The 12,481-nt window shown below is 47.8% G+C and overlaps 1 protein-coding gene across 3 annotated transcripts in view; it reads right to left on the bottom strand.

Moving 5' to 3' along the window:
* Positions 1-2,520: 2,520 nt before the first annotated feature.
* Positions 2,521-12,481, bottom strand: part of Rufy4 (RUN and FYVE domain containing 4) — a 22,426-nt gene continuing 12,465 nt past the window's right edge. For all 3 annotated transcript variants that reach the window (XM_029539346.1, XM_029539347.1, XM_029539348.1), the window contains 3 exons: positions 9,246-9,392; positions 3,545-3,655; positions 2,521-2,659 (listed from right to left, as the gene is read on the bottom strand). In XM_029539346.1, coding sequence (XP_029395206.1) covers positions 2,557-2,659; positions 3,545-3,655; positions 9,246-9,392 — 361 coding nt within the window. In that variant the 3' untranslated portion in view covers positions 2,521-2,556. The remainder of the gene's footprint in view (positions 2,660-3,544; positions 3,656-9,245; positions 9,393-12,481) is intronic.

The raw sequence follows: 12,481 nt of genomic DNA, 5'->3' as shown, positions 1-12,481 counted from the left end.
GTGTGTGTGTGTGTGTGTGTGTGTGTGTGTGTTGGAGGGCAGCTGATGGACTTGAGAACATCCCACAGCTTGAAGAACGATGTGATGTGTTGCAAACCTCTCAGAGCCGCTCCAGCCTGGCAGTGCAAATGATGTTGTGACAATGCTGACCTCATCAGCTCAGACCCTGTGTGCTCAAGCAGGGCTCCAGTCTCTTCAGGGTGCTACTGGGGACACTCACTGGAGGTGTCTCCCATGTGCCCCTGTAGGAGCTCCTGTAACTCGGTATGGTCCTTAAGAAACTGCTGGAACCCACTATCCTTGCAGGGACAGGCTCTGGAGGGGTCCATGGTGACCACTGTGGAACCCCCCTTTAAAGGGTCCCCAAAGTCGAGGAAGACTTTCTAGTTTCTCTTCGGCTAGCTTGCTGAACAGATTGGCAGAGGCTACTCAGACACAGAGCTGACCTGAAGCCTGGGAACTCAGCATGAATCTTCATTTGTCCAAACAAGGGAGCTCTAGCAAGCTCCCCATTCCTTGCCTCCAAACCCTTCCTGTGAGAGTTCTTTCCAGATCATCCCTCTTTCTCTTAGAAAAATGGCTTCTACTGTTACTCTAACTTCCTTCTGTTTACGAAGAAGGCCAGAATCCATGCTGGGATTCCTGCTAATAGGTTACAAACTCCGCTCTGGTAAAAATTACATGGGTCAAGCCAATCCCCAGGAAGGGATACACTCTTTGAGGATGATTCTGGTACCCCAGTTGTTTGGGGGAGCCTCCTTTGTCCATCACCTTGTGACTGCATTTGCTGAGGGCAAGTGCTTACTAGTGCTCTAGGGAAGAAGCTCCTGTGGCTAAACTCTTACTCCATGCAAGCAATAGGATGCAATGCTAGGTGGCCAAGACCCTTAAAGGCTGTCTCCAGGCTCGGCGTGAAGCCACAACATTGCCCAAGCATTGTAGAGGCTCCAGCAGCGTGGATGGGGACAGTGTGGATGCCTGTCTAGGGTTCATAGTGTTCTCTAGAGGCTGGGTAGGGCAGCTAATTGCCTTGTTATAGAACGAGCCCATGTGTCTTCTAGAACAGGTTTCTCAGAAGCATTGCAGTTAATGTCTAGTAAATGAACACCACGGTTTGCACAAGCCTTCTCAGAGACTGCAGGGGAAATGATCTTACTCAAGAACAACTTATCTCCTGTCTTTTTCAGAGTCTGACTAATCGATCTCCAACGCTGAGTCACCGGGACTGAGTTCCAGGTACTCACAGTGCACCCAAGCCATCATAACAACGGAAAGGAAAGGACAGAGAGCACTTCCCCCCATGCCTCCTCTGCACAGCAAAGCCAGACGTCCCGGAGAGTAGCTGGGACTCTCATATGTTGACATATGGGACATATGGGACAGGAGAACACAGACCTCTTGGGAACATAGAGTTGGCCCCTTGTATCCATGGGGTATGTGTTCATGATTTCTGCATTCACAGATTCAAACGACTGCAGGTTGAAAATATATTTGAAAAATTATATCTACATTGGGCATGTTCGGACTTTTTCTTGTAATCGTCCCCCCAAACAACACAGTAGAAAGAACACTGTTTACATAGCATTTATAACATATCCAGCATTTTCAGGAATCTGGAATTGGTTTAAGCATGTGTGAAACTGTGCATTGGTTGTTTATCTAAGAGACTTGAGTGTCTGGGAGTTTAGTACCTGCAGGGATTTTGATACCTGCATGGATTCTTACAGCCAATTCCTTGCAGATGGCATGGTGGAAGGAAAGAGCTGGCTCCAACAAGTTATCCTCTGGCCTGTGCATGAATCATGAACGTTGAGTGCATGCATGTCACACACACACACACACACACACACACACACACACACACACACACACACACACACACAGGAGGAGAGAACTAGAGGTGTATGTAAGACTTAGACAAATCTCTAGGAAGTGGCTGTGCTCGCAGGTGATATGAGGCAGGGTCAGTGGTTGCCTTGGCATGGAGGCGGGAGCTGGCGCATGGTGGGGAAGCCTTGGATCCGATGCCTGTGTCTGGAGATGGCATGACAGATGTGTGTTAGAGTAAAAACCCATCACACTTGCACAATGTTTATTATATGTCAACAACGACTCAGTAAATCGGTGAAACACAAGATAAGACAATGATCTCTGAAGGAGATGGGAGGGGAGGTTCCTGAAGAGCCCAGTGTATTTGGGCTTCACTTCTTATGGGGGATGGGAGAGAGGGAGTGTGGCTAGGAAACATCTGGGCCCTGGGCAGCTCTTATTCATGGTCATGACTCACTGTGATTCAAGGGACTTTACAGAGAGGTTATAGCATGTCTTCCTCGTCAGACACGATGCTTCTAGAGCTGTGGCATGTTCCCCTCAGCCCCTTCCACAGGAACGCAGAGCTAGGCCTATCTGTGGACTGCCAGCTGTTCCCTCTGGCCCTCCACAGCGGTGCTGGGGCCCCAGCTTGCAGAAGAAAAGAGTAGTCAGACATCAGGGTTGGGAAGAGAAGCAGAGTGAACTGGTGGGGCGGCTGGTCTTAGTTTCCTTGTGCTATCTTGGTCAGGTGACCTGGTTTTCTTCCTGCTGGGCACAGGCTGGGCAGCAACGCTCTCTCTTCTTATAGTCTGCAGAGCAGGCGTGGCAAACCAGGCCTCCACAGAGCCTGGAAATAGAGACAGGGAAGCCTAGGCTGGCTTCTAGGGGAGGATCTGCCTATATCATGGTCCAGCAGGGCAGCCTTTGGCTAGGTCAGGATGTTTCCCTTTCCCTATAGTCTGTCTTGATACCTCACTCCACAGTCTCTAATTCAGGTGGCAGCTTCTCCTGATGGCTTATTTCCCCCTCCTGTTCATCTTCCCCATGAAGTCAGTGGAAGGGAACAGAGTGTTCTTTTTGTACAGGGGTGCAGGGACCCTCTCCCCAGACAGGAACCCAGCAGTGCGTGCTGGGAGGTTGCCGGCCTCATCTTCCAAGACCTACCTTCCTTCCTTTGTGGTCCTGCCCACTGTTCTATTTCAGGATTCTGATTAGCAGCAGTAGCCAGATGAGTAGGGCCAGGCTCAAGTGTCTCTTTACAAATACCCATTTCCCACACCCTAGCATGGTGATGAACATTTATAATGTTAGCATGCAGGAGTGATTGAAACTGGAGGATCATACATTTGAGTTCTGCCCGGGTCACATAGTAAGTTTAATGTCAGCCTGGGGTACATGGTCTCAAAATAACTAATTAAACCACAGTTGGTGAGATGGCTTGGGGGTAAAGGCACTTGTCACCAAACCAGGTGACCTGAGTTTGATCCCTGAAACCCACAAGGTAGGAGAGAACCAGCTTCTGCAAGTTTTTCTCTGACTTTCACATGTGTGAGGCAGCGCACATGTGCCCGCAAGTGTGTCACACACGTACACATACATGCTGAAATAGATGTCAAAGAGAAAGTCCTTAAAAAACCAAATGAATGGAACAAAACCAGGCAGTTCCCCTGGTCTTTCCTTTCCTGGGTCAGCGGGCCTGTGAGTTGTGCCAGCCTCTGTGCCTTTCCATTACCTGCAAGGATACCGCCGAGACAGACGCCTGAAGACCTTGTTGCAGCCCACGCAGTGTCCAGGGGCCACTGTAGACAGCTGCTGAAGTCTCTGCCATTGAAGGTCCTTCTCACTGATGGATCATGTGGAGGGGGAGACATAGATGTAATGAGAATTTTGGTTTCTTTAAAAACACAGAAATATTATAAGAATAGGTTTTCGTTTTAATCCCAGGTGTGGGATGTGGGCCTGCTTCTGATTGTCCACAGCAGCTGACTATGATTTGCCTCATGCTCTAGCAGGGCCATGATTTTGAAACAACAAGAAGAAATTAGGTATCCCGACAGCCATGATCAAACTTGCCCCCAAGGAACTCCATGCTCCTAATCAGCAGGAAGAAGTCTAATGATGATGACACCCTGTCTCCCCTCTATTTTTTTTCTCTCTCCTATCTAGTGTTAGAGGTTTGAAAAGGTGGAAGAAAAAAGAACCCACAAAGTATCCAGAAGTCTGGCTAGACATTGCACAGAGAGAGAGAGAGAGAGAGAGAGAGAGAGAGAGAGAGAGAGAGAGAGAGAGAGAGAGGAAGAAGGTGCTAGAGGAGGTAGGCCTCACACTGGCCTGAAGCTTGCCAAGTGGGCGGGGCTGGCTAGCCAGTGCGTCCCATGGATCTGTCTGTTTGTGCTTCCTTAGCACTGGGATGGACTGTATAGGCTTTGGGGATTGTCTAGTTTGTATGACAAACACCTTACTAACCTACCTATCACCCTAGCCTTCTTCAGGAGTGTGTGTGTGCACACACACATGTGCAGTATTGTTTGCAAGCATACATGTGGACAAAACACACATATATAACACACACACACGCACACACACACACACACACACACACACACATAAGCCTTTAAAAAATCAAATAGAGGATTGTGAGATGGCTCAGTGAGTAAAGGAATTCTCACAGAAGTGAGGGAGAGGATAGACTTTGCAAAGTTGTCATCTGACACATGTGCCTTCTTAGCATCCACGTCCATATAAACACACAATAAGAAATAAAAGGTGGGGTTGGAGAGATGGCTTAGAGGTTAAGAACACTGACTGCTCTCGCTTAGGCCCTGAGTTCAATTTCTAGCAACCACATGGTGGCTCACAACCATCTGTAATGGGATCTGCTGAATACTCTACTGATGTGTGTCTGAAGACAGCTACGGTGTACTCATATAAATAAAAATAAATAATAAATAATATTTTTTAAAAAGAAATAAAAGGTGTTTAAGTAAAAATCAAACTGTACAGAAGGGTTTATATAAAAAGCACAGTCGCCCCCCTCCCCCACTCCTTCCTTTTTCAGTGGTAAACCATTTCTCCTTGGTATTTACCAAGATAAACACTTCTCCACAAACATTTCCTCTTGGTATTCCTTCCATATTAAGTAACAGGCTCACATACTTCCTTCGATAGAGAACATTCTCTGCAGAGACCCTTCCCTTGGTAGTGGAGGAGTCTTCTTACTTGTTACTGTCTCCACCAACTTCTCCCAGTGTGCTCAGATCCCTGTCAGTCACCCTTACAATTATATAGCTCTCTTGCTAACTACGAGCAACACCATGTGACTTCCATTCTGCAAGCCTTCCCTCCCCCAACTCGTCCTCTGCTAAAGCAACCAGCCCGGGAGTCACTAGCCATGAGTTTGCTCTCATAGAAATCAGATCAAAAGAAAACCTCAGTTCCTCAGCCTGCACCAACTCAATATCTCAAGTTTGCAGCTTCTTCACATATCATGTAACCACCGTATCACGTAGCACAAATGTGGGACAGGCCCGTCCTCAAAGAACACGCTAGCTGTTATTTAATATTACATTCACGTCCTGTTTCTGTGTGTGCGTGTAGATGTGTTCATGTGTGGTAGATGTGTACATAGGTCTGTGCATGTACACACATGTGTGTGTGAAGGTCAGAAGTTGCCCTCCACTTTATCTTTTGCGACAGTGAGCTCACTGATTGGGCTAGAATGGCTGGCCAGTGATGAGCTCTGGGATTCCCATGGGTGCCTTCCCTGGTACTGGGGTTACAGGTGCACACAGCCGTGCCTGGTTTTAACATTGGGAGGGAGGGATTCAGCTTAGGTCCTCATGCTTTTGTGGCAAGTATATTACCAACTAACCATCTGCCCAGGCTCTTCCACATTCTGTTTTATCACTCCAATTGTCTTTTGTTTGTTTGTTTTAGGTTTTCCGAGACAGGGTTTCTCTATGTAGTCTTGGCTGTCCTGGAACTCTCTCTGTAGAGCTGGCTGGCCTTGAACTCAGAGATCTTTCTGCTTCTACCTTCTGAGGACTAGAACTAATGACCACAACTGTCTGGCTTCCAATTATTTTTTGTGAGTTATTATTAGACAATATTCTAGCACTGGAGAAGGCCAGAGGCTGAGGCTGCGGCTCAGTACGGGGAGGGCTTGCCTCGCACCAGTCAGTACTGGATTCAATTCCCAGCACCACAAAAACCAGACAGACTTAATAAGACAAACGAATAGCATTTATGTCATTAGATAATATATACATGTTTCCCAAATAACCAAGTTGTGCTTTTAAGCTTATGTTGACTTATTTATTGTGCTATGTATGTGTGTAGACACACACTACCACACACACAAGTAGATCAGAGGACTCTCTGGACTGGTTCTCTACTTCAACCATGTAGCTCCCAGGAACTGAACTTGCCAGGCATGGTGGCAAATGCCTTTTCCTGCTGAGCCATCTTGTCAGTTCTATTGTTCCTATCTTGGAAGGCACGGAGGTGGGACCTCAGACTGTAGCCCAGTCTACTCTTTAACAGTGGCTATCCTCCTGCTTCAGTCTCCTGAGTACTAGAGATATGGATGTGAGCCACACCCCTGGCCTTTCTGAAAGTTTCTAATGGTCGTCCTCTTGTTTTCATTATTATTTTATGTGTATAGATGTTTTGCTGACATACATGTCTATATACACATGCATGCAGGGCCCAAGGAGGCCAGAAGAAGGTGGCTAATCTTCTGGGACAGTAGTGAGCTGCCATATGGGTGCTGGGAATTGAACCTAGGTCCTCTGGAAGAGCAGCCAGTGCTCCTAACCACTGAGACATCTCTTCAGCCCTCTGTCTTTCTTGACTCATTGTATTATCTGCCTCTAACACACTATTTTTTTCCTCTCATTATTATCATCACCACTACTACCACTACCACACCGTGGCTGTTGATGGGTTCTTTGTAGTAGCCCAAGCTGGTCTTGAACATGTGATTTTCCTGCCTCAGCCTTTCTTGTTCTGGGATTGCAGGCATGTACCACTGTGCCTGACTTCCCCCACATCCTTCGTCACAGCAAATATCTCCTGACTCTCCCACCCATGTGCTCTCTTAGGGATCCCTGAACCGCTGCTCCCTGAATCACGTCTTCTCTTTTCTTGGCTTACTTCCTTCTTGTTGAGGAACACATCCTCAACTAACTTCTTAAGAAAGGCTGTGTGGGAGCTGGATTTTCTGAGACCTGTCTGGTTAATGCCTTTTGCCCTCACCTTCTTCATTTAATTTATGGTTTATCTGGGATGTGGGATTCTAGCTCAAGAGCTGGCTTTTCTGAGAACTTGAGAACTATTACCTCACAGATACAGACACGCGTTGGATTCTCCTATCTTTCTTACGTGCTTTGTGTTTTCCTCTAGGTAATCTGAAAATATATGCTCTTTCTCTTTGCTTTTCTGAAAGTTCACAGTGTCATATCTAGGTATGAATAGCAGGCCCCCTCTTTTGTTTATTGTGCTGAGCATTCCGGGAGATCTAAAGATTGGTGTCCATCGGAGCCTGAAATGCATATTTTTAACCTTTGCCATACTTTATTTGATAACCTACTTGATCTTAGTTTCTTCATTTTGGAAACCTCTACCAGTTGGAGAGAGTGCTAGGATTCTTAGATGGTGTGTGTGTGTGTGTGTGTGTGTGTGTGTGTGTTCACATGCATGCACGTGGAGGCCAGAGGTTGATATCAGGCATCTCCCTCAATTGCTTTCTACATTGTTTTCTGAGGCAGCATCTTTCACTAAATCTCAAGCTCGCCCATTTGGCTAGATTAGCAGGCCAGCAAACTCCAGGGAGTCTTACTGTGTCTACCTCTCCAGCACAGGCCTGTCTGTTTGTTTGCTTGTCTTGCATTTCAAGATAGGGTTTCTCTGTGTATCCCTGGCTGTCCTGAAACTTGCTCTGTAGATCAGAGTGGCCTGAACTCATGGATATCTACCTGCCTCTGCCTCCCAGGTGCTGGAATTAGAGGTGTGCGCCCCAACTGCTGAGCTGTCCCTGGGTATTAATGAATGCCAGAGATCTTAACTCAGGTCCTCAGGTCCGTACAGCAAGCCCTTTACTCACAGAGCCAGCTCCCCAGCGCCCTGCAGTGATTTCCATGTCTCTACTTCTCTCGTCATTTATGCTTGCTTTTTTTTTTTAAAAAAAAAATTAATGTATATGAGTACACTGTCGCTGTCTTCAGACACATCAGAAGAGGGCATCAGATCCCATTACAGATGGTTGTGAGCCACCATGTATGGTTGCTGGGAATTGAACTCAGGTCCTCTGGAAGAGCAGTCAGTGCTCTTAACCGCTGAGCCATCTCTCCAGGCCTACACCTACCTGCTTTTATTCTGTTTTCTGAGAGCCTGCTTTATCTTTATTTTCTAATCGTTTTGGTGAGTTAAACAAATTAACAAACATATATCGGTGTGTGTGTGTGTGTGTGTGTGTGTGTTTTGTTTTTCCTGAGACAGAGTCTCACAACATAGTCCAGGCTGCTCTAGAACACACGATCCTTCTGCCTCTTCCTCCCCAGTGTTAGGGTGACAGGCCTGAGTGTGCTGTGGGCACATGTGTGGTCAGAGGACAGTGTCGGGAGCTGGTTCGCTCCTTCCGCCGTGGGCCCTGGGGCTCTGCCTCAGGTTATCAGGCTTGTGCTACGAGGGTCTTTGTCCACCATCCTTAAATTATTTGTTAATTTTCTCCAAGCCGACCTTGCTCTCCTTTCACTTTTAATGTGAGGATTTTATGCAAAAGAATTTACTTGCTGGACAACTCCAGCAACCTGCTGCTTTTCATGGAACCCGAGGGCAGTGGGGCGGGGTCTCCAGAGCTGCATGAAAGGAATGCACAAGCACACGCGTGTCCGTGTCTGTGGAGGTTTTGCCTCTCTAGCTGACTGACATGCTTTACGTGTCTTCCCTGTCTCAGAGAGCTCAGCCTCTGCTACCTGGAATAGCTGCTCCTGGCTGGACCCAGAGGCCCAGGGGTCTAGGGAAGACTAACATGCAGGGTGGTGTAGGCGTGTGGTCACTTCTTGGTAGTCCACATTTCCCTTTCCTTCTTTCAATCCCTTCTCAGCTGGTGAGCTAGAAGAGATGGGGGAATCTCTTCTAACCACAATGAGAACAGTTCTTGAACCGAGAGCATATATTGTTGCCAGAGGACTCTGTGGTTTATACACTGTCTGTCTTTAGTGGCCAAGTCAGTACCGCCGGCCCTCAGTTTCCCCCTCTGTAACATGGGACATGTAATTAGTGACAGCACGAGGTCGCTAACAGAAGGGAGCAAGTCCAGATATGGAAAGGTCAAGAACCCTAGAGTGGAGTAGTCTTCAAGTCCCGCCTCCGCACTCCTTACACACATCCTTCATGTCCACCCCAGTCCCCGCTCCCAGCGCCATTCTTACTGAATCAGTTCCAACACCCTCCTTTTCATGGCCTGGACCAGGTCCCTCTGCCCTTCAAGCTCCTTCTGATACATGGCGTCCCTTCTCTCAGCCTCCTGCTGTTTCTGCTCCAGCTTCGTTTGCAACAGGGCTCTTTCTTCCTGACACCTGGAGACAGGGGGGAGACTCAGTTTTGAGGAGGAAGGCTCAGAAGCTTCACAGGAGTCCCTGGAGAAGGCGGAGTCCACATATAGGTACAGGATCCACATACTACACACATACAGAGGCATGTAACACACCATATACACCACATATTGTACACACTACAAACAGCTACTCTCTCTCTCTCTCTCTCTCTCTCACACACACACACACACACACACACACTATGTGTACAAACTGAGCATCTATAGATAGATTCAGCAATCATAGAGAAATACAAACAGGGCCTAACCTTGAGTATTCCTGAACCGGGCACTACTGAACATTTCCCACCCTCTTTCCTGCCTTCCCCCCTCCTCTCCCTCCACTCTCCTTCCATCTTTTCCTTCCTTTTCACATCTCCACTTTAAAACATAACTCTCAGCCGGACAGTGGTGGTGCATGCCTTTAATCCCAGCACTCGGGAGGCAGAGGCAGGTGGATTTCTGAGTTCAAGGTCAGTCTGGTCTACAGAGTAAGTTCCAGGACAGCCAGGGCTACACAGAGAAACCCTGTCTTGAAAAACCAAAAAATAACAAAACAAAACAACCCCCCCAAACAAAACAAAACAAAAAACCCACGTAACTCTCTGGGAAGGTTCATTTATTGGAGGCCTGTCTTGGAAGGATGCCTGGGAACCTGGGTTGGGGACACCACGACAACTGGGTGTGGAGGCAGCAGTGCAGGCCTTGAGGTGGTTATGCCTTACTTTAAAGTATTTATAGGAGGTATATTACATTGTCTTTTTAAAAGCAACAGGAAAAATATGGCTTTCCTAAGTTTCTACCTCTGTTTTGGGTTTGGAACCGCCTCAGTTCTATTTTTGCCTTTCCTTGTTGTTAGTGGTTTTCTAGAAGGTTCCAAGAAGTTTACTCAGTTGAAAATAAAATGGTCTAAGCTTCTCACTGCATGGTTTGGTTGGGAACGTATATGATCAGCAAGGGGTAGGTAGATGCTGGTGAGTCAAGGAATCAGATCCAGGGCCTTGCGCATACAGGCCAGGCAGGCACTCGATCAACTGAGCTACACCCCAGCTATTGAACTATTGATTCTAGAGTCTAGAATCATTTAGCAGGCCCCACAGCTGGGTGCACCTTCAGATCTCACCAAGAATGGAACTCCCAAAAGACCCATGGGAAAAAAGCTCTTGCCAGGTCTCCTCTGGATTTTTTTTTTTTTTAGTTGCTGAACTTCAGCTTTCCGTAGAAGGCACTAGTCAGCATCTAGTTCTCTTGCTTGGTGATCCTCAGTACTTACGGGACCACCATGGGGTTTGTGCATTGCTTGGGTGGAAGGGAAACCTGTCAGGCCCCTACTGTGTGCTGGTGGCTGTACCCAAGGCTCCTGTGGGACTTAATTAAGGGATTAAGACAGAGCCCACCAGAGACTGAGATGGAGACTAGAGGAGGTGCTGGGGTGGGGGTGGGGGTGGTCAACTGAGACAACAGGACATTGATGTCTGACATGCGAGTCTGCAAGCTGGAGTGGTCAGCTTGCCTGAGTGACTGAACAGAGGCTGCTGAGGCTGGGATCCCAGGAAGAGGGCAAGAAACACAAGATGCAGTGTGGGGGTGGTGGGGAGGGGGACAGAAGATGCCACTGAAATATTTCAAACAGGGATGTCAGGGGTGGATTTAGGAGGAGCGAGGATGTCTTGAGCCCCTAGTATATGCCAGGCCTTGGGCTGAGGCTCTGAGGTCTTGCTTCATTTCAATTTCACAGGGTCATCAGGTGGGCGGTGTAAATAAGCCTCGTTTTTAGAAGACAGAAATGAAGAGTCTCTAAGAGGGTACGATTTTTGCCTAGGGTCACACAGCCTGTGAGAGAAGCCGAAGTCTGGACATGGGCCTGAATGCTCTTGTCTTCTCTACGTGTTCAGCCACTTGGAGCCCCAGCCACCCGTGCTGAATGGGCAACGGGTGAGAGCAAATGGCTTCCTGTAAAGTCTCTCCTGTCTTTAGGGTAGGCTTGCTAGGTTTTGTTCACTGGACATTGGTCCTCTCCCCACTCTGGGTCACACAGCTACAGCAAACACGCCTGGTAGAGAGAGTGTGCCTGTAGAATTTGAACCGGCTAGTGGTGAACCCTGTCACTGGCTGGATGCCCGCGGTCGGTCCCTTTGCCAAGTGGCTGGCTCAATGCTTGGTTCCTGGGTCTGGGCAGTGGTCACTTCCTAGACGTGGAAGTTGCTACTCCATCTGTAGTCTGACAGGAATCTCCACTAACCCCCAAGCCACCTTTTCTCCAGCACATCACACCTGACATCTTGCCCAAAGGCCTGACTTAGAACTCTGACAGACGTCCCAGACTTTACAGGTTCAAATCTCTGTTCCTTGCTTTCTACACAAGCCTGTCCACTCTAATCTTCCCACCCCTGAGGATGGTTGTTCCTGACTCTTTCTCTCAGTCCCACAGCCAGTCTCTCAGGAAGTTCTGCTTCAAAATTTACACACAAATTAACAGCTGTCACCAGTGCAGGCCAAATATCTGATTACCCCCAACTCCTCTGTGATGGCTAGTTTGTACTTCAACTTGACACTGAACTAGGATCGGGTGGTAAGAAATCTTTCTTGATTGATAATAGATGTGTCAAAGCCCAGCTCACTGTGGGTGGTGCCATCTCTGGCCAGGTGGTCCTGGGTGGTACAGAAAGCAGGCTGGGCCCAGTGGTGGTGGCTCACACACTTAATCCTAGCACTTGGGGCAGAGGCAGGCATATCTCTCAGTTTGAGGCCAGCCTGGTCTACAGAGCGAGTTCTAGGATAACCAGTGCTACTCAGAGAAACCTTGTCAAAAAAAAAAAAGAAAAGAAAAGAAAGAAGGAAGGAAGAAAGGAAGGAAGGAAAGAAAGAAAGGAAAGGAAAGGAAAGGAAAAGAAAAGAAAAGAAAAGAAAAGAAAAGAAAAGAAAAGAAAAGAAAAGAAAAGAAAAGAAGCAAGCGGGTCGGGCGTGGTGGCACACACCTTTAATCCCAGCACTCAGGAGGTAGAGGCAGGCAGATTTCTGAGTTTGAGGCCAGCCTGGTCTACAAAGTGAGTTCCAGGACAGCCAGGGCTA

The sequence above is a fragment of the Mus pahari genome, chromosome 5 (assembly GCF_900095145.1).
Source record: "Mus pahari chromosome 5, PAHARI_EIJ_v1.1, whole genome shotgun sequence".
Lineage (NCBI taxonomy): Eukaryota > Metazoa > Chordata > Mammalia > Rodentia > Muridae > Mus > Mus pahari.
This window is presented reverse-complemented; position numbering and strand designations above follow the sequence as displayed.